The sequence below is a fragment of the Callithrix jacchus genome, chromosome 9 (genome assembly GCF_049354715.1).
Source record: "Callithrix jacchus isolate 240 chromosome 9, calJac240_pri, whole genome shotgun sequence".
Taxonomy (NCBI): domain Eukaryota; kingdom Metazoa; phylum Chordata; class Mammalia; order Primates; family Cebidae; genus Callithrix; species Callithrix jacchus.
Genome location: NC_133510.1, coordinates 70,784,559 through 70,810,926, shown reverse-complemented (window position 1 = coordinate 70,810,926; position 26,368 = coordinate 70,784,559). Strand labels below are relative to the sequence as shown.

At 54.0% G+C, this 26,368-nt stretch overlaps 2 protein-coding genes and 1 long non-coding RNA gene across 17 annotated transcripts in view; 2 read left to right on the top strand and 1 right to left on the bottom strand.

Moving 5' to 3' along the window:
- SPMIP11 (sperm microtubule inner protein 11) overlaps positions 1-188 on the top strand; it is a 43,127-nt gene extending 42,939 nt beyond the window's left edge. For both annotated transcript variants that reach the window (XM_009003703.5, XM_035256984.3), the window contains exon 4: positions 3-188. In XM_009003703.5, the coding sequence (XP_009001951.2) occupies positions 3-51 (49 nt within the window). In that variant the 3' untranslated portion in view covers positions 52-188. The remainder of the gene's footprint in view (positions 1-2) is intronic.
- Positions 1-26,368, bottom strand: part of ADCY6 (adenylate cyclase 6) — a 29,209-nt gene that overhangs the window by 2,332 nt on the left and 509 nt on the right. For 2 of the 14 annotated variants that reach the window (XM_035256982.3, XM_035256977.3), the window contains exons 2-22: positions 17,905-18,772; positions 12,581-12,730; positions 12,087-12,208; positions 11,884-11,995; positions 11,578-11,705; positions 10,928-11,086; positions 10,706-10,847; positions 10,458-10,586; positions 10,190-10,215; positions 9,816-9,963; positions 9,467-9,564; positions 9,200-9,287; positions 8,911-9,027; positions 8,481-8,639; positions 8,009-8,187; positions 6,739-6,774; positions 6,527-6,656; positions 5,943-6,206; positions 4,967-5,171; positions 3,322-3,446; positions 593-3,103 (exon numbers count right to left, since the gene is read on the bottom strand). In XM_035256982.3, coding sequence (XP_035112873.2) covers positions 2,978-3,103; positions 3,322-3,446; positions 4,967-5,171; positions 5,943-6,206; positions 6,527-6,656; positions 6,739-6,774; positions 8,009-8,187; positions 8,481-8,639; positions 8,911-9,027; positions 9,200-9,287; positions 9,467-9,564; positions 9,816-9,963; positions 10,190-10,215; positions 10,458-10,586; positions 10,706-10,847; positions 10,928-11,086; positions 11,578-11,705; positions 11,884-11,995; positions 12,087-12,208; positions 12,581-12,730; positions 17,905-18,768 — 3,507 coding nt within the window. In that variant the 5' untranslated portion in view covers positions 18,769-18,772 and the 3' untranslated portion in view covers positions 593-2,977. Of the gene's footprint in view, positions 1-592; positions 3,104-3,321; positions 3,447-4,966; positions 5,172-5,942; positions 6,330-6,526; positions 6,657-6,738; positions 6,775-8,008; positions 8,188-8,480; positions 8,640-8,910; positions 9,028-9,199; positions 9,288-9,466; positions 9,565-9,815; positions 9,964-10,189; positions 10,216-10,457; positions 10,587-10,705; positions 10,848-10,927; positions 11,087-11,577; positions 11,706-11,883; positions 11,996-12,086; positions 12,209-12,580; positions 12,731-17,904; positions 18,773-19,827; positions 19,934-22,588; positions 23,057-23,864; positions 24,034-25,835; positions 26,016-26,368 lie in introns of those variants that run through there. The other 12 variants (XR_013521917.1, XM_078336831.1, XM_078336830.1 and 9 more) reach the window with 12 other exon arrangements.
- On the top strand, positions 5,285-5,971 carry LOC118144255 (uncharacterized). The gene is made up of 3 exons (XR_004728884.3): positions 5,285-5,421; positions 5,571-5,644; positions 5,836-5,971. It is a non-coding gene; the product is annotated as an uncharacterized LOC118144255 (long non-coding RNA).

Sequence of the window (26,368 nt, the reverse complement as noted above, 5' to 3'; positions counted from 1 at the left end):
AGGTTTATGGATCACTCTATTCTCAATGACAGAACCTTCAGTCTGTATTAATAAGATACGGCTGCAGAAAGACAAGATGAATTGTGGAAAGAGTGCAAAGAGACGGAAAGAAGGAGGTTTCCCAGTTCCAATGGCTGACTAATGGGAAGAGGTGGTGGAGAAAGCAGAGTAAACAGATTGGACTAAAAGTTGCTTGTGTGCACTGGGGGAGTTGTGGGGTGAGGGTGGGGTGATTCCAGTGCCCAGGTTGTTGTGAGAGGTGGTTTGGGAGAGATTCCTGAATGAGCCAGGCCTTGGTGTGAGAGGTCTGCCAGGGGCCAAGGCACTGGAAAGAACCTTGGGCCTTATGCATGGCAGGGGTCAGTGCAATTAATCTGGGAAGGCACACGCTGGAGCTCATGATGCTGAAAGGCCTTGAGTAGTCACACTCTGAAGATACTGCAGCTTCTCCTTAGCAAGGAGAAAGCCACAGGAAGTCCTCTGACCACAGACAAGAGGCCCACAGAGCCCTGGGGCAAGAGGTTGCCTTCTACATCAGGCTCTGTCACTTCTGACCCACCCAGGGCCCAGAACAGCTACACAGAACAGGGAATTTTATAAAGAGTTTGATTTTATTGATATTTAAATATATTAAATATTTCACTGAAATACATGGTACACCATCCTCCCCCCTCCCACAGTGGTTACATTATAAAACCAAAGCCCATGGCCTCCCATCTCCTGACTCCTCCACCAACTGGTGAGGAAAGGGGCAATGGTAGCCCAGGGGAAGGGCATGGCTGGCACTGTGGTACAGGGAGCCAGGATGTGAACAGGCCCTCCCATCTGGCAAGAAGCAGAGACAAGCTACCCAAGGCTGAGGTCTTCCCACTCTGATCTACTTACACCCTCACCCCTACCTCATGGCACCAAGTAGTCTCTTCCTATCCAAGGATATGGCTCGGGGCAGGGGAGCAGATTTTGTCTGTAACAAGTCTTTTCCCCTCTTCTGCCATGACTAATGAAGATGCCCATTTGGTTGGTACATGAAGGCCCATTTGGTTGGTACATGAAGATGCCCAAGGGAGTCAGTACCCAAAAACCAGGCCCCCACAGGGAACTGGTATCAGAAGGTGCATGAGGAAGGGCAAGTGCACTGCCTGCCCCTTCCACTCCCAAACCCAGCAACTCTGGAAACCTCTGCCTCTCTAGTCATTTCCAAGACAAAGTGATCTTCAAGCAAAATTCAGGCTAGTGCCTTTGGCTTAAATAGGTATAGACAGAGAAACTGAGGCACAACCAAATTCAGGCCAGAATCAAGGAGGCTGCAGGGAAAGGGGTAAAAGGAAGGCAAAGATAGGAAGGGAATCTAGAGTTCAACCTCCTAACCCTTCTGCCAGCCCTGAAGGCTTCACAAGGGCCTGGGGAGCCAGAAACAGGTTAGACTCAGGATGAAGGCTGGGAAGAGCCAAGTTTAAGGTTCCCCTTCCCCAGCTCCTAGTACCAGTATCTGAGTCCTCCGAAGGATCCCATGCTACCCCAGCCCCAAAGCAAACCATGTCCCAGGACACTATCTGGGGAACCCAGGAAATTCTTGAGCCTCCGTCCACCAAACCCCAGACAGTTCAAGTGCTGCATGGAGCACTGGGGCTCAAGCAAGTGCTTGGGTCCCTGCCAGAGGCAGGGAGAGTCATGCTGCGCACATGACCCCCAAACGGCACTTAGGGATTTGGCACAAAAAGGACTCCTCTCCCTCCCTTTGCTACCACACCCCATCCCTCTCCTGTGCAACCTGGGTATCTCTCTACAGCCCCTGAAATAGGAAACCCTGCTTTATTCCCAGAAGACAGAGGCCCACAGGAGAGAGGCGACCTGGGGTGGAGAGCTGAGGAGCAGGAGCACAAGGACTCACACAGACCTGGAAAACAGATATGCACACAAAAACCAACATGCACACACAGTTACACAAACACACAGGCTCTCCCCAACGCGAGACTTGGAGGGCAGGTTTGGGCTCAGGGTCATCTTTCTCCATGCCCTGACCCTTTTCTATTTGGCAACAGAAGAGGGAGAGATGCTCCATGCCCCCTTGCCAGCAGACAGCAAGAGAGCACTGGGGCAGAGTGACCTGATCCGCACCCCGTTGCGGTCCTTAGATCAGAGTCTGGCACTGCCCTAGCCCTGGCCAGCCTGCTCTTTGGCACCTACAGGTGAACTTCCAGCTCCTGACCTGACATCCCCACACACAGGATTGCTCTCTGAGCATTTTCACAGTACCAGTGAGGCCAGACACCCCGTTCCCTGGAGCATGCAGGAACTGGGGCTAAATCCAAGCTGTCAGAGGTCCCTTTGTTCCCCTTTGGGGACAGATCATGGGACTATGATTTGGCACATGGAAACATTCTCCTGAAATATGGCCAGAGCTGGCTCCCCAGAGCATCTCCCTCCTTTGCCCTGTACTTAGGAGGGACACCTGGCTGGGGTGGGAAAGTGCCCAAGACCAGTGCTGGGGATGCAGGTATTGCAAAGGCAAGCATGGAATAGGCACTCCTCATGCCTATCTTTGTACAAAATATTGTACAAAATATTCCCAGAAAAAAAAGGGAAAAGAAGGGCCCAGCCCTGAACCTGCTGCCCAAACACACAGGGAAGGGATAGGCATGGCAAGCTGCCATTTTAATCCCTCAGGCAAGAGAGCTCCCTCCACTTCTGCTACTGACCCCTCCCCTGCTCCCAAAAGCTGGAAGACTGGAGAGGGAACAGCTCTACCCCAATTAAGAAAGAAAGTCACTTGCAATAATCCTCTTGGTAGGTAGCCCCTTGTTCACCAGCTTGAGGGCAGAAGAGCATAATCCAAGCACAGCCTGCTGTGGTGTTCCCTTTTGTGGTTAGCAGGGTCTAGAGGCCCAGTGACCCCTGCCACAGCTCCACCCAGTGAGCACAGAGTCCTCTCAATGCCCACCTTGGTCCCTTCAGCTGAATTTGTGGCTGGGCCCTGCTAACTGCTGGGGCCCCCATTGAGGAAGTAGGTGGTCATCTCCCCCTTGCCCTTCACCTTGACCACCCCTCGATACTCCAGCTGGTAGCCCTTGGCAGCTAGAACCTGGTACAGGTCCGTGGTCACCTGGGGGAGTGGGAGGGGAGCCTGCTTAGCCTGGAATCCTTCCTGCTGCATTTGCAGGGGCCCAGGGGTTCTCTAGTCAGACTAGCTCCCTTCCCCCAACCCCTGCCCCACAAAACACAGAATACTAGCCACCCTACCCCTGTCCTAGAAGACCAGAGACACCTATGGAAGCCCTCCGGGCCCATGCTCCTCCCAGCCCCTGCTCATATTTCCCTCACCTGGATTCGGTCGGGGACCCCCGTGCTGTCCATACGGCTAGAAACATTCACTGTGTTCCCCCAGATGTCATACTGCGGCTTCCGGGCCCCAATGACACCTGCCACAACTGGGCCCATGTTCAGCCCTGAGGTGGGAAGAACAGTAAGAGATTAGTAGATGCTCCAGGGTCAACCCAGGGAGTCATCCCACCTCCTGGCACTGGTAGAAAGACCCAGAGAAAAAAATGGAAAAAGGACAAGTCTCCTGGTTGTAAAGAAGGATCTAGGTCAAGACCAGCCTGGCCAACATGGTGAAACCCCATCTCTACAAAAAAATACAAAAATTAGCCAGACAAGGTGGTGCACACCTGTAGTCCTAGCGACTCGGGAGGCTGAGGTGGGAGAATAGATTGATTGAGCCTGGGAGTTGAGGCTGCAGTGAGCTGTGATTGTACCCCAGCACTCTAGCCTGGGTGACAGAGCAAATCCCTGCCTCAAAAAAAAACCCCAAAAAATGAAAACACTCAAAGGACCTGAACACCTGAGCTTAGGAGCTCCCTCAGTTGAGACAGCCATCTATAACAATAACCTCCTGAATGCTTGTTCCATGTCAGCCACTCTAGTAAGCATTTTACATAACTTCATCCTTTTAACACCTCTAAAAGGTAGGTATTACTAGCCCCATTTTATAGATAAGAGAACTGAAGCTTAGAGAAGTTAGATGACTTCCCAAATAAGCCAATAAATGGAGCAGCCAGAATTCAAACCAGATAGACTGACTCTAGAACCCATGCTATTAACCATTCCCATCCACCAGTTCATTTAACAGGAAGCGCTTCTTATCCAACTGGCCATATAAAAGCACAAAGGTATTCAATTTTAGATTATTCTGATTTTGAATCTCAGCTCTGCCACTTACTAGTTGTTTGACCTTGGGCAAGTTATGTAATCTCTCTGAGAGTTGGTTTCTATCCAATGAAAGGGGATAATAATACCAGGATTAAAATATGCTCAAAAATTTCTAGGATAGTGCCGAATGATCTCTGTTCTCTTTTTTTTTTTTTGAGACAGTTTTGTTCTTCACCAGGCTGGAGTTTAGGGGCATGATCTCAGCTCACTGCAACCTCCGCCTCCTGGGTTCAAGCAATTCTCCTGCCTCAGCCTCCCAAGTAGCTGAGACTATAGGTGTGTGCCACCACACCCAGTCATTTTTGTATTTTTAGTAGAGACGGGTTTCACCATGTTGGCCAGGATGGTCTCTATCTCTTGACCTCATGATCTGCCCACCTTGGCCTCCCAAAGTGCTAGGATTACAGGCAGGAGCCACCACACCCGGCATGATCTCTGTTCTTTGATTTTTTATTTTTAAAGGTTTTTGTTTTTTTTATAGAGACAGGGTTTCACCATATTGGTCAGACTGGTCCCGAACTCCTGACCTCAGGTGATCCACCCACCTTGGCCTCCCAAAGTGCTGGGATTACAGGCGTGAGCCACCGCACCTGGCCATGATCTCTGTCCTTAACATCAGACTTTCTATAGAAGGTCAGAGGGAAGAAAACCCCACAGGAACCCTGATGGGGAATCTGTGATCCCATCCCCAGCCTATAATCCCAGCTTCACCCAGAAATAATCCTAGAAACCCTGCCAAGCAACCAGGTCCTCTCACCAATCTTCATCTGGAAATTGTTGAAAGAGTGCTCATTGATGTGCTTCATCTGCTCCATGAGCCGCATGGCGTAGTCAGCCAGGGCAGTGATGTGGGAGCGGCCCACCTGATCGTAGGTGCTGGCATTCAGCCCTGAGGCAGCCATGTAGGTGCTACCAATTGTCTTGATCTTTTCCAGCTGCCGGAACTGCTCCTCGCTGATGATCTGAACAACACAAGGGAACCTGGCTGTCAAGGCAAAGACCCTAAACCCAGCCCTGCCCCAACACTCATTTCTTGCCCCGCCTTGGCTCCTTTCCCCACTTCCCCGTCTCAAGAGCCCCCTTCCAGCTGCTGCTATCAGTGTAGGACTGAGGAGCCAGGAAAAACAGACACCCTAGGAGTCAAGGCAGGACTTGGGCATACAGTTTCAGAAGGTCACTCCAGTAGCTCACTCACGGAACACAGACCCACAGGTGGGATATTAAGCAATTTCTCCAGTCCTTTTGGGATACTGAGTCCCAAAGTGAACAAGTGACTTCCCTCCAGAATAGTGGAACAGCCATTTCCTGATCTGGATTTTCAGGATACTACCTCACATTTTGCTTCCATTTTCTGTTTTCAGAGGACCATCTTGCTTGGTTGATCTCATGAAGTTCTGTCCAGACTACTGCCTTCTTCTTCAATGACATCCACCTGGTAGTTATCCTAACCCCCTACAGATCAAGTCCTCCCCCGCTCCCCAACAAGGACGACACTGCCCCGCTAGGGCTGATCCCCTTGCTGCCTCTGACACCTTCATGGGTTCTTGCCTCTGCCTCCACTGTGCCTACCCTTACCCTTAGCCCTGATGCCTCTGAATCCCATCAAATCTCTCTTTCTCTTCCTAGTGCCATTCACCCCTTCCAATCCTGGCCTTTTCATCCAAAGTTCTCTCTACTACCCTGGTCTCCAAGTCCCCCAATTCTCTGCCAGCACCAGCCAACTGGACAAGTACCTCATCAAAGTCAGCGATGATCTCGTTGAGCAGCCGCAGGCACTCGACACCCTCATTGTTTGCCTCCAGCTCCACATAGAACTCAGAGAAGTTGGCAATGGAGGCAAACATAACAGCCACACACTCACACGACTGATAGTAGAGTTCATCATTGCGACGCTCCCGGGCCAGGAAGTGGGCGGCCACGTCCTTGGGTAGAATGTTATGCAGCAGCCTCCGGTTGTATGCCTGGAGCTCCTCCATCTCCTCCTTCTCTCCTGTTGCCTACAGACACCACACCCATCACCCATTGCCCAACATTCACAAGGGGTGGGTGTGGTGGCCAAGGCCTGGAAGTGGGCATCAGAGGGAATCACGCAGAGGAAGAAAGGCACGGACAGATGAGGCCTAAAGAACAGGCAAAGGGATGAAGGGGGCAGGTAGAGGATGGGGTGAGGAGTAAGGGATGCGCACAGAGAAGGCATGGAACCAGGGGGGCCTAGGGGCGCCGTGGGCCTTAGCCAGCTAGCAGGAGATGCATTTTTGGCAGGGCCCAGGCTCTGCCCCTAGGTTCCTCCCCTTCCCCCAAAGGCCCACCCAGTCACCTGCAGTTTCCAGAGGAAGTCCAGGCGAGCAGTCGACTCCACCTGCTGAGCATGCAGATACAGCGCCAGCGCAAACACCAGCAGAATCACAGGGGTCATATATTTGAGGGCCACCCTCCCTGCAGCTGGACTAAGGGTAAGCAGAGACATGCTTGGTGTCTGAGGGAGGCATCTAGGGCCCTACCCTTTGCTGCCTTAGAGCCTTCACTTACCAGTCCAGCCCATCAAAGGTCTCATTGGAAGAAGCCCTGGCAAGAAGATAGAAGAGACAAAGTAATTAGTGCTTCCTGGGTTGCTAGGTGGGCACATGGAAGGGGAGACAGAGACTGCATTTACTGAGCACATACTGTAAGTCAGGCATCAGGCCGAGGCTTTTACTTACATTAATTAACTCATCAAGAGTAGAGGTTAAGAAAACCTCTGCTCTTGGCTGGGTGCTGTAATCCCAGCAATTTGGGAGGCTGAGGCAGGTGGATCACCTGAGGTCAGGAGTTTAAGACCAGCCTGGCCAACATGGTGAAACCTCGTCTCTACTAAAAATACAAAAATTAGCTGGGTGTGGTGGTGGGTGCCTGTAATCCCAGCTACTTGGGAGGCTGAGGCAAGATAATTGCTTGAACCCAGGATGCGGGTTTGTACCACTGCAGCGAGTTGAGATCGCGCCATTGCACTCCAGCCTAGGCAACAGAGCAAGACTCCGTCTCAAAAAAAACAAAAAACAAAAAACAAAACCACACCTCTGCTCTTAGAGACTCCCCTACTTATCAGCTATGTGACCTGAGACAAGTTGCTTAGCTCTCTAAGCCTCCTTCCTCATCTGTACAACAGGCATCCAATATAAATGTGTGTAAAAGGCTTGGCACAGTTCCTGCCATATAGTGAGACTTCCATAAATGTTAGTTACTATAATCTTTACAACTACCCTGTGATTTAGGTGACATTGCCATTTTACAGATGAGGAAATTGAGGCTCAGAAAAGCTAACTCACCTGTCTAAGCTCACATAGCTAATGAGCAGCAGAGCAGGGATTCAAACCCAGCAGAAGCCAGAGGCATTTTCTACTACAACAAGCTGCAGTGGCATATTGAAGGAAGGGGGTTTTGCAGAGGAAAAGCCAGTGTGGTATCCCAGGCAAAGCCCTAAGCAGGATCAGAAGCTGTGGTTCCTAGCCAGAGCCCTGCCACCAAGCAGCTTTATAACCTATCAGTGGTTAAGACAGTGGATGTGAAAGCACCATGCAAATATAAGAGGGAATTTTTTTAATGTCCAGCCTAAAGACACAAGGATTTCCCAAGACTGAGGTTTCCTTGGGGTAACTATTTGGGGTCACATGCTGGGAGCTCCTCCATCTCCTTCCTTTCCTCCACAAGGGAGTTGAGGCATTCCAAGGGCACAAGGGGCCTGGGCACCAGAGAGGCTCACAGTGACCCAGCAAGGTCAGGGAAGTTCCTGGGGTATTAAAGGACCTGAGAATAAACTCACAAGCCATGGACACCAAGCAGTAGGTCATAGTTGTCAAAGATGGTGGCTGGGGGACCCAGCAGAAGCAGCACCAAATAGATGAGCCCCAAGACAAAGATCATGGCCAACTTCCCGATGCTGCTGATGTGCAGGAAGACAGAGCTGGCCAGGAGACTCAGCAGCATGTTCCCGATGAAGTACTGGGGGGATGGCAGAGGCAGCATTGGGTGAAGGCAAAGGCCATGGCACCCCTGGGCAGGGAGAGCCCTGCACTCTCCTGCCTGACCTAACCTTCCCTCCACACCCCTTAAACCCCCATATCCTCCACCCTCCACGTGCAGCCCCTACACCACACCAGGGCCCCTGGTTGCTCCTAGTGTGGGAGACTCTGGTGAGTTCCTGGGTCCCCATGCCCATCACCAGGCCTGGCACAGAGGGGCCAATGTCTGTGCCAGGACAGACCCTTCCCACTGCCTGAGCACTGCTTGAACACCTCAGGGAAGCTGCAGGTGGGCTCGGTGTCCTCACACAGGGGCACATCCAGGCCCAGAGAGTAATTGAGCTGCTGCAGGTGGCAGGCAGTGATATCAGCAGGTGTTAAATTCAGCATCTGGGCTGCACAGGTCCGTATGGGGGTGTGGTTACAGGTGAACTGCAAAAGTGGAAGGGTATGTCAGAGTGGCCAAGGAGGTGAAGGGTTGCTAGGGATATACCCAGGTACCTTATACCCATGGGTCTTCATTCTCACTCAGGGATAACAAGAGGTTGGGACAAAAGGAGGAAGAACTGGAGTTCACCTTCCCCTATTCTGGGAGGGGGCTCCCTGAGGGCAGAAAATATGTCCTATTCCCCTCTGCACCCCCAGTGTCCAGGGCAGTGCTTGACACAGAGCAGAGGTGGAAGAATTCCCGCTGGACCCTTACCATGTTGGCAATGGCAGAGGTAAACACAAGCAGAACAGAAAAGATGCCAACTGCAGTGCTGTGTGCCCGCGAGCGGACGATGCTGCGGGACAGACGTTGCAGGGCCTTAGGGAACAGCTAGAGGCATCAAGAGACCAAGAGTTGAAGGTTGTATCAGCCGAGGAGGAAGGCCAACCAGGGATGGGGCCCAGTGGAAGAGGCATGGCCTTCTCCTCCCTCTCCCCAGACCCCCTCCCTGTCTGGAGTCTGGCCTGCCATTCCCAACAGCCTCAGAAGTCCCCCTACATACAGAACCACAGGAGTATACAGCACAGATCAGCACGGTGATCAGCAGCAGCAGGAAGATGCTGGCATAGATCCCAAGCATCAGGGTGGAGCTGGGGTAGAACAGGGCCAGGAAAATGGTTTAATTTTGGAAGATCTGGGCATTCTTGTCCCACCCTCCGGAACAAGCAGGGATGCAGGCTCCAGGGATTGTGGGCTCATGTGGGTATTTAGGAAGCTTCTGGGAAGTAGCGGAGAAGAGAGAAGCTGAGAGGACGGGCAGGGCTCTCACTGTGGGAAGACGAGAAGCTGGATGAAGCAGATGAAGCAGAAGACCAACAGGGCACAGGCAACGTAGGCTCCAAAGCGGGGATCCACCTTCCGGGAGTACTGAGGGAGAGGAGGCTGAGTTGGGTGCTGGGCCCTTCCTAAGGAAGGCGGGGACAGCAAGGACAGGGCACTACCAGGGGCCTCAACAGGGAGCAGATGCAGTTGACTCAATTGACAAAATCCTCACCCTGTTCTGTGGTGGTCCCCTCTCCATCCCCCAGAAACAGCTGTGCCCTCACCTGTGATCAGCCACCCCTGCTGCGATCTGCCCCTCCCCCAGCACTTGTCCTTCTGCCCTGTATCCCCCAAACCTTCTTCTCAAGATCCTCTCTCTGGAAGGTGAGCAGAAACCGGCGCACGTGGTCCTTCCGCAGCTGATCTATGCTGCGGGCATCGATGGCACGGCTCAGGAACTCATCCACCTCATCCTCAGGGTTCAGGGCATCTTGGGCACCCCGGCTGAGGACAGGGGACATGGCTTCACCAGGTGCATGGGGATGGCCACGTGAGAAACAATGAAAGGGAAGGTACGGGCAGCACCCGGGGGAGGGAGGGAGGGAGAACCAGGGGTGTGGCCCATGCTCCCACACCACACACCTAAGGTCAGGGGAAAGGAAGATCTCAGCTCCCCCCAGCTCCATCCCAGGGTACAAGTGCCTTCTCCCTCCTTAGTAACCTGACTTACTTGTCTTTGCTGGAATCATCAATGCCCTGGAGAAAGGGACAGAGTGTGGAGTGAGGTAAAGGGTCAACAACCTTCACCTCTGCAGTTCCTTCCTTCACCCCAACACTGTGCTGAGGGTATCCCCACCATATCCTCTGGGAGCACTGGGACACCTGGGATGAAATCCTCCCACAGCTCCAATACCAGAAAGCATACATGGAGATGGCAGCCACAAGAAGAAAGGACAGGGATGGGGTGTTGAAGGAGCCAAGAAAATGAGGTCCCTCACCATCTGGCGGAAGGCCTTGGAGTCCTTGGTCCTGGAGAAGGCACGATCGGGAACCCAGCGTGGCATCAGCCCTTCCATGGAGTTGGCCCGGGCCCGCTGCAGCTTGGCCAGCATGGCCTTCTCCTCTTTCTGTGCAGGCAGCATGGGGGGTACAGGCTCAGAAGAGGGGGCCAGAGGAGGCCTTGGCCTGCTCTCCCCATTTGTCCCTCTTCCTGCTCCCCTGCCCCCAGCCCTGCCCTGGCCCTGACCCGTTTCTGGCTGGCACCCAGGATGAGGAAAGTCTCAATGTGCTGCTCCTTGAGGTATGCGTTGCGCTCGCCACCACGGCCTGGCTCCACCTCGTAGTCCCCGTTCAGGTATTGCAGCGTTGCCCGAGTGATGTGGATGCGGCTGTATGTGGCCAAGAGGGTGAGCCCCTGGCTCTCCCGCCGTGTTCCCACCCCCCACCACCTGGACCCATCCCAACTCACCCGGCCCGGCCTCCTGCCTCCATGTGGTTGGCCAGGGTCACGTCATTGGACCACACATCGAACTGCCATTTCCGCAGGCCAAGGACACCACAGTGCACACGTCCGCTGTGGATGCCCACGCGCATGTTCACATTTACACCTGTCACCTCACGTACCAGCCTGGAAGCAGGCAGCCCCAGGTCAGCTCCTGGCAGTCTCCCCCTCCGCCAGCACACAGCCCAGGCCCTTCACTCCCCTCAGGGTCCAGAGGGCAAGGACAGACCCAGATGCAGGGGATGGGAGCACAGCCTTGGTTGGACATGAGTAGAAGGCTGCATGGGGCTCAAGGACAAATGTTAGGACTGTGTTCACCAGCAGGGGCCCAGCAGCATCTTGTGGAACTGAGCTAGGAGAAGAGGAATCACTGTTATTCCCTCTGGCCTGCACAGATGGCCCAACTCCCCTACTGCCCAGGCTCTCTCGGCTGGCTAGAGCCTAAGGGTGCACATGGGTCTTCGCACAGGTTGGAGAAAGATTCATTCCCCTCCCCAGTGATAGATGTCAAAGACAGAGAAACAGCCAAAACTGAGGATATCTGGGGTCTCATCAAAAAGCGGAGCAGTCCAGGGCATGCACAGTTCCAGGAAGCCTGGGAATGGGGCACTGCTTACGAGATGGCCTCGATCATGTCTACCCCCATCTCCACACAGCAGTGGGCATGGTCTGCCCGGGCCTCTGGTAACCCTGACACACAGTAGTAACAGTCCCCCAAGATCTTGATCCTCAGGCAGTGATTTTCCTGAATGGGAAAGAGTCGGAGGGAAAGGTAACCTTTACTCTCTTGCCCACCCATCCTGCATGGCCCACCACCCTCGATGCACACTCTATCTGTCCCCAAATACCCAGCTTCAGTCAGCAAAGCTATGCTCTCACCACAGTCAACACCCAGGCCCAACCCCAAGGCCCAGCACCCTTACCGCAGCCAGCTTGTCAAACCGGGCAAAGAGCTCATTCAGGGTCATGACCAGCTCCTGCGCGGTGCACTGGGATGCCAGGCTGGTGAAGCCCTCAATGTCTGCAAACAGGATGCTAGAGATGACAGCAGAGGATGAAAGACCATGTAGCCCTCAAAGACATCCAGACCTCTGCCCCACCTGGCATCCTCCTACCCTCACCCTACCTGACGTTGTCATGCTTCTGTATGTAGATCTTGTGGAACATCATGTCTTCTTTTTTTGTGTTGATGTCTTCTTTCATCTCCATGGCAACATGCTGGGGCAATACCGACAGCAGCAACCGCTCCTAGCCCAGTGGTTCCAATAGGGCATCACTATCCTCTTGGCCTCACATTTCAATCCCTCCTGGTCTCTCCACATTGCCAGAGCCCTCCCAGACTTCTCTGAAGACCTGAGCTTCCCTTCTGGAGTATGGCCTGACATTCCCCCATCAGAGCCCCTCTGACCACCCTCCATTGAGCCCCCAGATGTGCTCCTGTCTATGCCCTCCTCCCCTTGGACAGGACAGAAGCCCAGTATCACAGGGCCTCTGTGACGCACAACCCAGAGGAACTGTCAAACTGCTCCACAGAGCTGCATAAGGCAGCAGATCCAATCTGCAAGTTATTTATTTGGGGGTAAGGTGGGGACAGGCCCTGATCACGGAGAGCAACCCCACCTGCTGCCGATTCTCATGCTGTAGGTGGAGTCGGGCCTGGATATAACCTCGGGTCTCCTGAAAGGCCTGGCGCTGAGACACCTCTGCTGGGTAATGTGTGCAGATGCCAATGACGTTGGTGCAGAGGAACAGCAGCACATTGGCACTGAGCTGAAGAAGGTGGCAGAGGCAGACAGTGACCATCTCCCCTGCCCGCCCCCTAAACACACACACACATTCGCGCAACTTGCTAGGCTCTCTGAGGAACGAAGCCAGGGTCCTGCACCCTGTCTGTTTCCAAGCTATTGCCACCCCTGCGATATAGCTCTCCCATTACCCATGGGACCCCAGATCCTAGCTGTCTGCCTGAATCCTCCATGACTAGAAATGAGATCTTTTCACAGCTTCTGGGAGCAGAAGCACCAACTAGGGCCAGGTAAGTCATGGGGCCTAGCCCCAGCACCCTGTATCTCCTGCTCCACAAACACCCCTCACAGAAGACAAACGCTGCTGCTTTTGCAGGTGCTCATCCTTAAGGACAGCATCCAGGAGACCTGAGCTCTACATTCTCCCGTGAGTGATCCAGGATAAGTCACCTCCTTTCTCTTAGGTTTGCTCATCTATAACCCAAAGAGGAAGAATGAGAAGATCTCTAAAGCCCCTCCCTGCCTTGACATAACTTAGTAACAACAATCACCATTGTCATTATTATTACTGTGGCTAGTTTGTTGGTTGCCTATCATGTGCAGGATTCTGTGGGTGCCTTCTATACACTCACTAACTCATTTCTGTTTTCTTTTTTTCTCTGTCACCCAGACTGGAGTGCAGAAGCCCAATCTTGGCTCACTGCAACCTCTGCCTCCCAATTCAATCAATTCTCTGCCTCAGCCTCCCGAGCAGCTGGGATTACAGCTGGCCGCCACCATGCCTGGCAATTTTTGTATATCTTTTTAATAGAGATGTTTCACCATGTTGGCCAGGCTGGTCTCGAACTCCTGATCTCAAGTGATCCTCCTGCCTGGGCCTCCCAAAGTGCTAGGATTACAGGCATAAGCCACCATGCCCAGCCCCTAACACATTTCTTAAAACGCTATGAAGGCCGGGCGCGGTGGCTCAATCCTGTAATCCCAACACTTTGGGAGGCCAAGGCGGGTGGATCACGAGGTCAAGAGATCGAGACCATCCTGGTCAACATGGTGAAACCCCGTCTCTACTAAAAATACAAAAAATTAGCTGGGCATGGTGGTGCACGCCTGTAGTCCCAGCTACTCAGGAAGCTGAGGCGGAAGAATTGCTTGAACCCAGGAGGTGGAGGTTGTGGTGAGCCGAGATGGTGCCATTGCACTCCAGCCTGGGAAACAAGAGCAAAACTCCATCTAAAAAAAAAAAAAAGCTATGAAATAGATAACAATATCCCATTTTAAAGGTAAGGGACTGAGGCACAGAGAATCCAAGTAACTTGCCCAAGATCACACAGCTGGTAGTGGCTGATGTGAGACTTGAACCCAGGACAATCAGACTCCATATCCTGTGTCCTAATCCTACTATCTAGGGCATTCCAGGTTTCCAAGATTCCTACTCACTCTACTGTTAAGCTCTCAAGCTTAACCTCAGAGCCCAGGCTTGAGAGTCATCAATTCTACTGATACAAAGGATATCCCCTAACTGGGGATGGGGTCCACCATGCCTGGCCACTCCTCAAGGTATAACTCCCTCCCGACACTTGGCCCTGCCAGGCCCTACGCCTAGGGCCCCCACCCTAGGAATGTTCAGACCCCAATCATTATCAGTGGCACTAGCTAGAGAGCAAGTCTTAGGGAAACTGGACTCAGTGTTTCTGGAAACTCAGGAATTAACCTGGCGCTTGCGGCCCCACCCCTGAGTTGGATGGGGCAGGGCTCTGGTTTAAGAAGGGAGGGAAACAGCAGTAGCACTTCCTGGAAGCCAGAGGTTCTGGGCTCTGCCTTGAACTAGAACTAGTCCTGCAAATTGATCAGGTCACTTATTCTTTGGGACCTCAGTTTCCTCTTGGGTAAAATTAAGCAACATGGCTAACCCCTAGCCATTTCCAGCTCTAGCCCTCTGGTATGGCCTCCCAGCTTCCCTTCCCAGTCTAGCTCACAGGCCCAGGATCAACTAGGCTGAGATCCCCACCCACTAGCAGGGGTGAAGAGGGGGGCACACTATCTCCCTTGGGGGTTTCTAAGAATAGCCCCAGTAGGGGAAAAGGGAAGGGGGGCAAACCAGGCAACTTCCCTTCGTGGCCCCAGGAGCCCAAGAGGAAAATGTGAGTCATGGTGGAGGGAAGGGGAAGGGGACGAGACTGAAATAATTCTGTACACATATATCCCTATCTGACTGTGAGAAAAAATGGATGCCAGGGGACTGGAGGGGACTCCAAGCTGCTCCTGGGTCACTGGGTGACACTGTACAGTGTATCTAAATGAGTGGGTCGATAGGAGAAAAAGGCTCCTTCCTGAATGTGAGCAGGGCTGTATCTGGGAAGGGGCTGCCCAAGCAGACGAAGGAGGCCACAAACCCCACCCATCTAGAAACCCACAGACCCAATGGGCACAGGGACTGTTTCTCAGCCAAGAGGAGGTTCGGCAGCCCTGGTCCCAAGGACTGGCATAGGGGCAGCAGTCACTCGGCACTGCTCTGAGAAGGTGCCTGTCGAGATCCACTGTGTGAGGCTGTAGCCAGGCACTCCTGGGAGGTGAGAGGCGGGCACGGTCCTGGCCTTCCTGGGGCTGCACCTCCCCAGTCAGACACCAAGCCTGGCTCTGGGCACCATGCCAGTTGACAGCAGGGAAGACATGCCCACCCAGTCCAGACCTGGCCAGAGGGGAAGGGGGAAAGGAGGCACCACCACTAAGCTCCTTCCCTAGGAGGACAGTCTAGCCATAAAGCCCTGCTTGAGAGCCAGCCTGGGGCTGAATCTTTGGGGCAGAAGGACCTAGCCCTTTAAGATGTCTGACAGTGCCCTATGGGCAAGTGCTCCACAAACAAACAGGCTATAAAGTTACTTTAAAAAAGGTGTGTTTGGCCTTTTGGTTGGGTGCAGTGGCTTACACATGTAATCCCAGCACTTTGGGAGGCTGAGAGGGGCGAATCACCTGAGGTCAGGAGTTCGAGACCAGCCTGACCAACATAGAGAAACCCCGTCTTTACTAAAAATACAAAATTAGCCAGGCATGGTGGTGCACACCTGTAATCCCAGCTACTCGGGAGGCTGAGGCAGGAGAATCATTTGAACTTGGGGGGTGAAAGTTGTGGTGGGCTGAGATTGTGCCTTTGCACTCTAGCCTGGACAACAAGAGCGAAATTCTGAATTAAAAAAAAAATGTTCATTTGGCTGGGCATGGTGGCTCAAGCCTGTAATCCCAGCATTTTGGGAGGCTGAGGTGGGTGGATCACCTGAGGTCAGAAGTTTGAAACCAGCCTGCCCAACAAGGTGAAACTCTGTCTCTACTAAAAATACAAAAATTAGCTGGGCATGGTGTCAGGCACCTGTAGTCCCAGCTACTTGGGAGGCTGAGACAGGAGAATTGCTTGAACCCAGGAGGTGGAGCAAGAACCCAGTGAGCCAAGATCTCGCCACAGCACTCCAACCTGGGTGATGGAGAAAGACTCCAATTCAAAAAAAAAAGGTATGTTTTGGCTGGGCACAGTGGCTCACATCTATAATCCCAGTACTTTGGCAGCTGAGGTGGACGGATTATGAGGTCAAGAGTTCGAGACCATCCCGGTCAACATCCCCAGGGTGACACCCCACCTCTACTAAAAATACAAAAATTAACTGGGTGTGGTAGTGCGCACCTGTAGTCCCAGCTACTCAGGAGGCTGATGGAGGAGAATCTCTTGAACCTGGCAGGTGGAGGTTGCAGTGAGCTGAGATTGTACCACTGCACTCCAGCCTGGCTACAGAGCGAGGCTCCCACCTTCCTCCTGCCGGGCACCAGGGGCCTGGCCGCCCTGCCTTGAAGTTCAAAAAAAAAAAGTACGTTCTGTTCTGTAGCACAGGCTGGGCGGAGAAGGGCATCATGCCAGAAAACCCAGCTTCTCACCCTGGGAGCCCCAGGCAACTTTCTCTCTGTGGGTGGGGCAGGGTGGGCACCAGGCCATGAGCCCTCAAAACCTTGAGGAAGAAAGCAGACAGCACTCTCTAGATAGGGTCCAGTGGAGGACCTGGGAGGTGCCCTAATGGCAGGGCTGTGACTACAGCAGCACCTGAAGGACCAGCCAGGAAAGACATCCTGGCCTCTGCTTCCTGGGCAAGGGGATGACATGAGATGGCAGATCCACAAACATGTCCTTCTGAAAGGCACTTCCCAGAAACCCCTTCCCTGCGTCCATGCCTTCCAGCACTCCCCACACCTCCCTGCCCCCAGGTGAGAACACTGCCCAGTCGAGTTCTACTCTACTCTAGGAAAGGGTGGGGCCCCAACAACAACATGAGCTAGATACTATTTTTATCCCAGCTTTGCAGACTGGGAAACTAAGGCTGGCAGAGGCTAGGCTAGTTGTTTAAGATCCCACAGAGAAGAATATAGCCCATTAGATAGCATTTGGCCTGCAGCCACTCCACATGGAGATGTGGAGCCCCACCTCGCACACACTTGGAGACTGGAGGCAGAGCAGGCATGGGCAGAGAACCTCAAGGCAGGGCGGCCTGGCCCCTGGTGCCCAGCAGGAGGAAGGTGGGATATGATCAGACTTATGTTCCTCTCTTTAACCACCTTCAAACCACATCCCGCCCAGAGGGAACTGACCCCAGCTATTCACCTTCCCTGTCCTCCCAGAAGTGGCCTTGGTCCAGGAAAGAGGTGACTCCTCCCTCACTGACAATATCCAAAACCTGCTCTATACCGCCAGTTACCGACCTAGAGCTGCTCTCCAGGGATGGCACCAGCACCTGAGTCTCAGGTGTCAGCTTGCCAACAGAGATGCCAAAACCTGGACACAGCCTGCACTGCCTGTTCCCCACCACAGCCCTGGGGCTAAATACCACACCCCTGCTTCCAGCCCCACATTCTGTCTCTACAGACTGCACTATGTTAGCAGGCTAAAGAGCTGGAGACCGGGACCCATGGTGACAGAGTTCTCAAGCTTGGGTTCTGGGGCCCTCCTTCCCCTGAGCAGTGCCCTGTACCCTAGATCCCACATGGAGGCAGACCCCTGAACCCTGGCCTCCCCCACCTGCCCCTCCTCTCAGATACAGCCAGACATCCCTGCACCCCACATCCACCCACAATTCCCGCTCTTCCTTACTAAGTCCCTACCTGCTTATGAGGTGAGAAATTCTCCACCTGCTGCCCTCCACCCCTGCCTCTCTGGACACCTACCTGCTTCCAGAGGAAGGCATCACTACGGTTGAGTTGCCAGGCCAAGATCAAATGCAGGGTGGAGAGGCCCAGACCGCTGAGGACAGCAGCCCTCATGCGGATGGGGAGGAGCGTGTAGGCGATGTAGACGAAGAACACGGGGCACCAGAGGCCTGCAGAGGGGCTGTGCGGGTCAGCTGCGAGGGCGCCCCCCACCTGCACTGCCGCCAGGATGCCCAGCACCACGTAGCTCACCACCCACATGGAGTCCTGGCGGAAGCTATGCCGGTTACACACCACCATGAGAGCCACAAATAGGGCGGCGGCGCAGGCCAGCAGGGCCACATAGGCAGGCTGAGGGCGGGCGGGCGCGGCATGGAAGGCCAGCAGCACCGCGGTGAGCAGCACCAGCACCGCCATCAGCAGCGTCAGGCTGCTCTGGTTCATCTGGAAGAAGTACCGCTGGTACAGGCGCTCCAGTTTGGCTGAACGGAACTGCTTCGACTGGAACACCTGCACTAGACGCCCCCAGCAGGATCGCCGGCTCCTGGGCACAGCGTCGGGGGCCACCTCAGCCGTCCCGCCCCCTGCCGGAGTCATGTCGGTGTCCTCGAAGCCCAGGGCCACTGCTCGCAGCCCCAGCTCCATGCCCTTGCCTGGGCCGCCCCTCCGGATGAAGGCGTCATCCTGCCAGGGGCACCGAGAAGGGCCTGCAGGGGTGGGGCTGGGTGGCTCTGCATCCCGGAGGCAGCTCATATAGCGGGGCGTGCAGAAGCCACCCGCCCGAGTGCCGCGGCGCCGTGAACGCTTCTGCCCGTTGCGTTCACCCCAGGCTGTTTTCCGTTCATCCACTTTAGGAACCAGGAGGCCACTAAACCATGACATGTTGCTGGTAGAGAAGGAAGGAGATGATGTTAGAGACCATCCAACAGGAATGGTATTAATACCACCATCACAGCCATTGCCACGACTAGTAGTAGCTCATTACCCGAACACTTCCCACTGCCAAGCCATGAGCTTCATCCTCATACAATTACTTGGAGGTGGGCAAGGGTATCCCCATTCAACAGGTGAGAAACAAAGACACAGTGAGGCAAAGAAACTTGCCCAGGGCCAGGCACAGTGTCTCACACACCTGTAATCCCAGCACTTTGGGAGGCCGAGATAGGAGGATGGCTTAAGGCCAGGAATGTGAGACCAACCTGGGCAATATAGCAAGACCTTGTCTCTATTAAAATTTTAAAAAATTAGCCTGGGCTGGGCGCTGTGGATGGTGGCTCATGCCTGTACTCAGCACTTTGGGAGGCCCAGGCGGGTGAATCACAAGGTTAGGAGTTCAAGACCAGCCTGGCAAAGTTGGTGAAACCCTATCTCTACTAAAAATACAAAAATTAGCCATGTGTGGTGGCTCATGCCTGTAATCCCAGCACTTTGGGAGGCCAAGGTGGGTGGATTGCCCAGACTCAGGAGTTTGAGATCACCCTGGGCAACGTGGTGAAACCCCATCTCTACTAAAATCCAAAAAAATAATTAGCCGGGCATGGTGGTGTGGGCCTGTAATCCCAGCTACTCAGGAGGCTGAGACAGGAGAATCACTTGAACCTAGGAGGCGGAGGGTGCAGTGAGCCAAGATCATACCACTGTACTCCAGCTTGGGTGACAGAGCAAGACTCCATCTCAAAAAAAAAAAAAAAAAAAAAAAAAAAAATTAGTCCAGCACAGTTGCAGGCACCCATAATCCCAGCTGCTCAGGAGGCTGAGGCAGGAGAATCACTTAAACTCAGACTGCAGAAGTTGCAGTGAGCCAAGATCATGCCACTGCACTCCAGTCTAAGTGACAGAGTGAGACTCCATCTCAAAAAATAAAATTGGCCTGGTGTGGAGTTCAAGACTAGCCTGGGCAACAAGGTGAAACCCCACCTCTACTGGCATTCACCTACAGACCTGGCCATTCAGGAAGCTAAAGTGGAAGGATTGCTTGGGCCCAGGCACTGGGGACTGCAGTGAGCCAGGATTGTATACCACTGCACTCTAGCCTTGGCAACAGCCACAGCCTGAAAAAAAAAAGGAAGGAAAGAAGGAAGGGCGGGAGGAGTCAAGGGAATGGAAGAAAGAAAACAAAAAAGAGGGAAGAGGAGGGGAGGGGAGGGGAGGGGAGGGGAGGGGAGGGGAGGGGAGGGGAGGGGAGGGGAGGGTATGGTGGGGGAGGGGAAGAAGAGGAGGGGAGGGAAGGAGAGAAGAGGGGAGGGGAGGAAAAGGGAGGAGGGGAGGGGAGGGAAGAAGGGAAGGGAAGGAAAGAAGGAAGGGAAGGGAAGGGAAGGGAGGAGAGGAGAGGGGAGGGGAGGGGAGAAGGGGAAGGGGGGTGGAGGGGAGAAGGGGAAGGGGGGGTGGAGGGGAGAAGGGAAGGGAGGTGGAGGGGAGAAGGGGAAGGGGAGTGGAGGGGAGAAGGGGAAGGGGGGGTGGAGGGGAGAAGGGGAAGGGGGGTGGAGGGGAGAAGGGGAAGGGGGTGGAGGGGAGAAGGGGAAGGGGGGTGGAGGGGAGAAGGGGAAGGGGGGTGGAGGGGAGAAGGGGAAGGGGGGTGGAGGGGAGAAGGGGAAGGGGGTGGAGGGGAGAAGGGGAAGGGGGGTGGAGGGGAGAAGGGGAAGGGGGGTGGAGGGGAGAAGGGGAAGGGGGGTGGAGGGGAGAAGGGGAAGGGGGGTGGAGGGGAGAAGGGGAAGGGGGGTGGAGGGGAGAAGGGGAAGGGGGGTGGAGGGGAGAAGGGGAAGGGGGGGTGGAGGGGAGAAAGGGAAGGGGGGTGGAGGGGAGGGGAGACTGCCCAAAGATCTAGCAGCCACAAAAGTGAGAGAACCAAGATTCTAAACTAGATTTATCTGACCCCAAAGCCAATATACTTGAAAATTTCCCTAAAAAGCACTGATTTGTTGGTGTCACAAACTCAAGTGTCCAAGTCAATGAGTGAAGCAGCTTATGGTTCAGAACTAGAAGAGTTCATACCCTGTACATGGGCAAGCACCACCCTGCAGCAGTAGACTGTTGCCACCGGGTCCCAGTGGGGCCCAATCCAATTTTTCTCAACAGAAGCTGAAGAAAAAAAATCTGGATTTTAGGCTGGACATGGTGGCTCACACCTGTAATCCCAGCACTTTGGGAGGCTGAGGCAAGGGGATCACCTGAGGTTAGGAGTTCAAGACTAGCCTGGCCAACATAGTAAAACCCCATCTCTACTAAAAATACAAAAATTAGCCAGGTATGGTGGTGGGCGCCTGTACTCCCAGCTACTTGGGAAGTAGAGGCAGAATTGCTTGAACCTGGGAGGTGGAGGTTGCAGTGAGCTGAGATCAAGCCACTGCACCCCAGCCTGGGCAACAGAGCGAGACTCCGTCTTAAAAAAAAGAAAAATCTGGATTTTAATGTGACATCTCCTGATTTTTAAATGTTGGCAACTAATTCACATTTTTAATACCACCAAGCCAAAATAAATCACATCTGTGGAATGAGTTCTGCCCATGAGCTGCCCATCAGTGACCTCTGTGCAAAAGGGAATCTCTTTCTACATCCTCCCTCACCACACTCACACACAATGCGCACTTCACCAAGCTAAATTCAACTTCTCCCTCAGGTCACAGCTTAAATGCAACTTCCTCAGGGACACTTCCCAGCTCCCCCACCCAGATGAGGTTTGGTCCCATTTACCCTCTATTCATTTTTTATTTAGTACTTACTGTAATTATAATTAAACCATTCCTTATTTACTATGCATCTCTGCCCTTCTCACTCTAAGTTTGAGAGGGTAGGGATTACATCTATTTTGTTCCGCATTTTATCCCCAGTGCTAAGTACTGGGCCTGGCTCAAAGTAGAGACTCAATAAATACATTAATATGTTGAAAAGATAGAATGAAAGCAAGCTCAAGGGCAATGGAATGGAGCAGCTAATGTAACAGCTAACAGTGATCATCCTAAGGCTCTTCAGCTTCCTCGCTGCACCCAGCATAAGAACCTCTGCTGTTTCCCAGCACACCCTGCACAGGCCAGCCTGGGACCTCAGTGCCTGCTGTTCCTGATATCTGGAATTAGAGCTCCTCCAGGTCACATCCCGAATGTCCCCTTATCAGTGAGGCTTTCCCTGACTACCCTATTAAAATAGCAACTCCCTTTCCTGGAGCTCTCCATCTCTTTCCCCAGCTCTATGCTTTTTCTCCATAACTCTAATCAGCAACTGCCGTTCTATATATTTTTCTTTTGTGTTCATTGTCTGTCTCTCCTGATTGGAATGTCAGCTCTATGAAAGCAAGGATTTTGACCTGTTGTACTCACTGCTGTATCCGCAACCCTTAGCAGGACCTAAATTAAGTGTTCATTGAAGCTGGGAGTGGTGGCTCACGCCTGTAATCCCAGCACTTTGGGAGGCAGAGGTGAGCAGATCACCTGAGGTCAGGAGTTTGAGACCAGCCTGACCAACATGGAGAAACCCTATCTCTACTAAAAATACAAAATTAGCCAGACGTGGTGGTGCATGCCTGTAATCCCAGCTACTTGCAACACTGAGGTGAGAGAACTGCTTGAATCCAATTGCAGTGAGCCAAGATCCCACCACTGCATTCCAGCCTGGGCAATAAGAGCAAAACTCCATCTCAAAAAATAAAATAATGATAATAAATGTTAATTGAATGGATGACTGGATGGATGAATGATACTCCATTCACCTTCTCTGTGCTTTAAACTGTTCAAGATCCTTTCACGTCCCTAATTCCATCTGATCTTCACCAAAACCTCTGAGAAACTGGTCCTGTGGCCCCCTGGGGTGCAAAACTGAAAGGAAAAATATATATGAACAAAAACTGAGGTCCATGGCAGTTTTACATGGCTGGCCCAAGTTATAGAGATCATGGTAACCAATCAGTCCCAGATCCCATATTTCCTGGAGGAAATGTCATTAACTGAGGTGGGAAGACTCCATGATGATATCTTTAATGTGACTCCTGACTGAGCCCAGTTCAGAATATGAGGCTGAAAGCACTGTCATCCACGCATGCCTGTGTCCACATCAGGGTCACACTCCTCCATGCTCACAGAGTACCCTGAGGGGCCCCTTGTACTTGAACCTGCTGAGCTAGCAGCACTGACATTTGTACTCACTAGGGGATAGGATGGGGGAACATCTAGCACTTGCCCCAGGTGGCCACAGAATGAGAGAGCTCAAGCCAGATGAGTAGCACTTGAAGCAGACACCTAGGGACCCACAAGCAGAAGGCAGGCGGGGGAATTCTCTGCATACCCCAAAACCCCCATCCCTGAGTCACCCTCTGACAAGTTCTGTCAGCATCCCTTCTCCTATATCCCACAGAGCAGCATGTCCTTCAATCTTTTTTTTTTTTTGAGACGGAGTTTCACTCTGCCCCACCCAGGCTGGAGTACAGTGGCACGATCTCAGCTCACTGCAACCTCAGCCTCCTGGGTTCAAGCGATTCACCTGCGTCCTGCCTCTGCCTCCCGCCTCTGCCTCCCAAGTAGCTGGGATTACAGGTATGCACCACCACACCCAGCTAATTTTTGTATTTTTAATAGAGACAGAGTTTCACCATGTGGGCCACGCTAGTCTCAAACTCCTGACCTCAGGTAATCCTCCCACCTTGACCTCCCAAAGTGCTGGGATTACAGGCATGAGCCCTCTCTTTCAGCCCCTCCAACCTCTTAACATCACCAACAGCACCATCTGGAAGGACAGATCAGGAATACAAGACTTTTGGTCAGGCTGGCATTTGGAAAAGGTCACCAAAGAAAGCCTGGCTCTTCAAAATACTTCATTAGAAGCATGCTCTTTGGCATGAGACCAGGTTCCAAACCTTCGAGTAATTATTTGCTAGCCACACTGCCTTGGGCAAGTTATTTAACCTCTCCATGTCAGTGTCTTCATCTGTAAAATGGAAATAATAATGGTATCAGGAAAGAATCTAATAATGCCTGTCATGAAATACACACCTGAAAAATATTAGTTCTTTTCCTCACTGTACAACACTTTAAGCCCAAACCTCTGTCATCATCAAGAGATGGAAAGATGAGAAAATCATGGGCAAGAACACATGTCTTTCCAGCCAGACAGATACCTGGTTCTATCAGTCCCTGTGTCCTTAGCTGTCAGTCCCCAGAGCTGTTAGAGACAGAGCCCAGAGTAAGCAGGTTTCCCACCACCATCTACCACCCACATTTTGCTTCAGCTTCTTCCCATTCACCAGTCCCCTTCCCTGTTCTTATCTCCCCTCTGCACCCCGCCCCCACCACTGGCCCAGACCTGTTCCCAAAGGACTAGTTTCTGGCCATGTTCCCAGCCCCCTGGAAACATATCCTAGCATCTGGCTCATACCCACAGAGAAAGGGGCAGACACTATCCAGGAGAATGCATGACCCTCCCAGGAACACTCTGACCCCACAAGGGGATAGCTTCAGAGCTGTGTAATTGTCCAATCAACTGCAACCATCCCACCCTGGGCTTCACTCCAGGCACTGCCCATCCTCCCAACCGGAGAACTTGCCGGCCTCCCAGCACTTCTGGCACTCCATGCCAGACTGGTATGGCAGGGAACAGGGGAGGGCACTGTTCCAAGCCACAAAACTTCTCTATATGGTCCCCCAACCCACTCTGTCCAGCAACCCATCACTATGAACCCTGGGAGCACAGACCACCTCTCTCCTCCCCAGAGTCAGGCTCCAAAGCCTTGCACCTCTGACCTCCTCCTCCCCTGAGTGTTGGTCCCTTTGCTCTCTCACAGATCTGCTGCTCTCCACACCACCCGCTCCCACAGCTGAAGCCATGTCCCATTCAGCCTGGCAGGCCCAGGCTCAGTGCCTCCCAGACCTCAAGTCCCTCCCAAACCCTGATCAGCCTGAGACCAGAGTCTGGAGCCAGCCAAGACCAAGGCCCGGCCCTAAGGATGGCTCTGCCCACTGCCTCACCAAACCTTCCTGGCCACCTCCTGTCTATCCCATCCCCAGGGCCCATCTGACCCTGCCCTCCTTGGCAAAAGGAGGCTCCAGGGAATTTAAAACGACTTCAGAAAGTTCATGGCAAGAGGCACTGCCCAGGCAGGGCCCAGCAGTGCCAGCACCACCCACCAAACTGGGACGTGGGCCTCAATTCTTCAATTCTGGGCCTTTCCAGATGTAAAGGAGCTTCCCAGGCCCTGTATTTGTCCAGTGCCCGCTGCCATCTTCCCCCTTCCCTGTCCTCGTCCTCGCTCGCCCTAAAGACTGCAGGAGGCTCCCACATCACCCCTTACCATGCAACCCACACCAGGTCCCTCCAGCTCACAAGGGTAGTCCGGTAAGGGGAGGATATGGGCAAAGAGGCTCCCACGCCTGATTCCACCTCTAGCCTTTCAGTCGAGCCCCAGAGCCTGCTTTGAATAAAGTCAGCTCCCCTGCCCACCCTACAACAGACCTTGGGGGTTATGGGGAGCCGACCCCACCCCTTTCATTCCCACGGTTTGGGATGATGGGAGACGGGAGGGAGAGGGACTCCCGCAGACAGAGGGCATCCCTCCCTCTGCCCAGGCCGGTTCCTCTCCCCAAAATGGAATCACATTCTCCCACAAACTCAGAGACTAGCCCCACAGCAAAAAACCTCAGGCCAGCCCCTCCCCCAGTCCGTGCCAGGTCCCCCTCCTCCGGGCAAGCCTGGAACTCGCCCTGTGGAGGGAGGGAGGGAGGCAGGAGGCAGGCGGCGGGCGACGCGGGTAGTGAGCCCCGGACCTAGGTGTCCTCGATCCCAGCGCCTCCGTGACTTCCCTGTGCCAACCCCAACTGCCTCGGGCAACCCGCCAAACACTGCCAAGACGACCCGTCCTAGGCTTCGGCGCCCCCACCCACAAACTCTAGTCGGGAGCCGCGCGGGTGCGTTCCAGCCCCGGCGCCCCGGGATCCCGGGCTGCACTTCCCAGCCCTCGGCGCGCTCACCTGCCGGCCGGACTTCGCGCCGGCCCCGGGCCCCCGCCCCGCCGCCCCCGCGGGCTCCGGCCGGCCGGCCGGCCGTCCCGCGGTCCTTCTCCGAGCCCGCGCGTCCCGGCCGTCCCGCCCGCCGTTCGCCGTCCGCCCGGCCCTCGCCCCCTCCCGAGCTGTCCAGCGCAGCCGCCCTCTACCCCGGATCCAGAAGTCCCCTCCCCGCCGGCTCCCGGACTCCCCGCCTTAAAGGCACAAGCGCCTTTTGTCTGGGCACCCCCCGCGTCCTCCTCAGAAGCGGAGGCCGAGTCGCCCACTCCCCTTCCAAGGAGCAGCGGAGGAGCTGAGGAGGCCAAATAATGGGACCCCTCCCTCCGCGCGCCCCCTCCTCTCCTCCGGCCGCTTCCTCCCCCAGTCCTGGGAAGACAAGCGGCTACTGTTCTGAGATCAAGACCCCGGGGGGAGGGGACCTCGCAGCCCCGTCCCCTTCCCTTCACCCCGGCCGCCTCCTCCGGCATTACCCTCCCGCCCTCACGCCAGGGGTCCCCGAG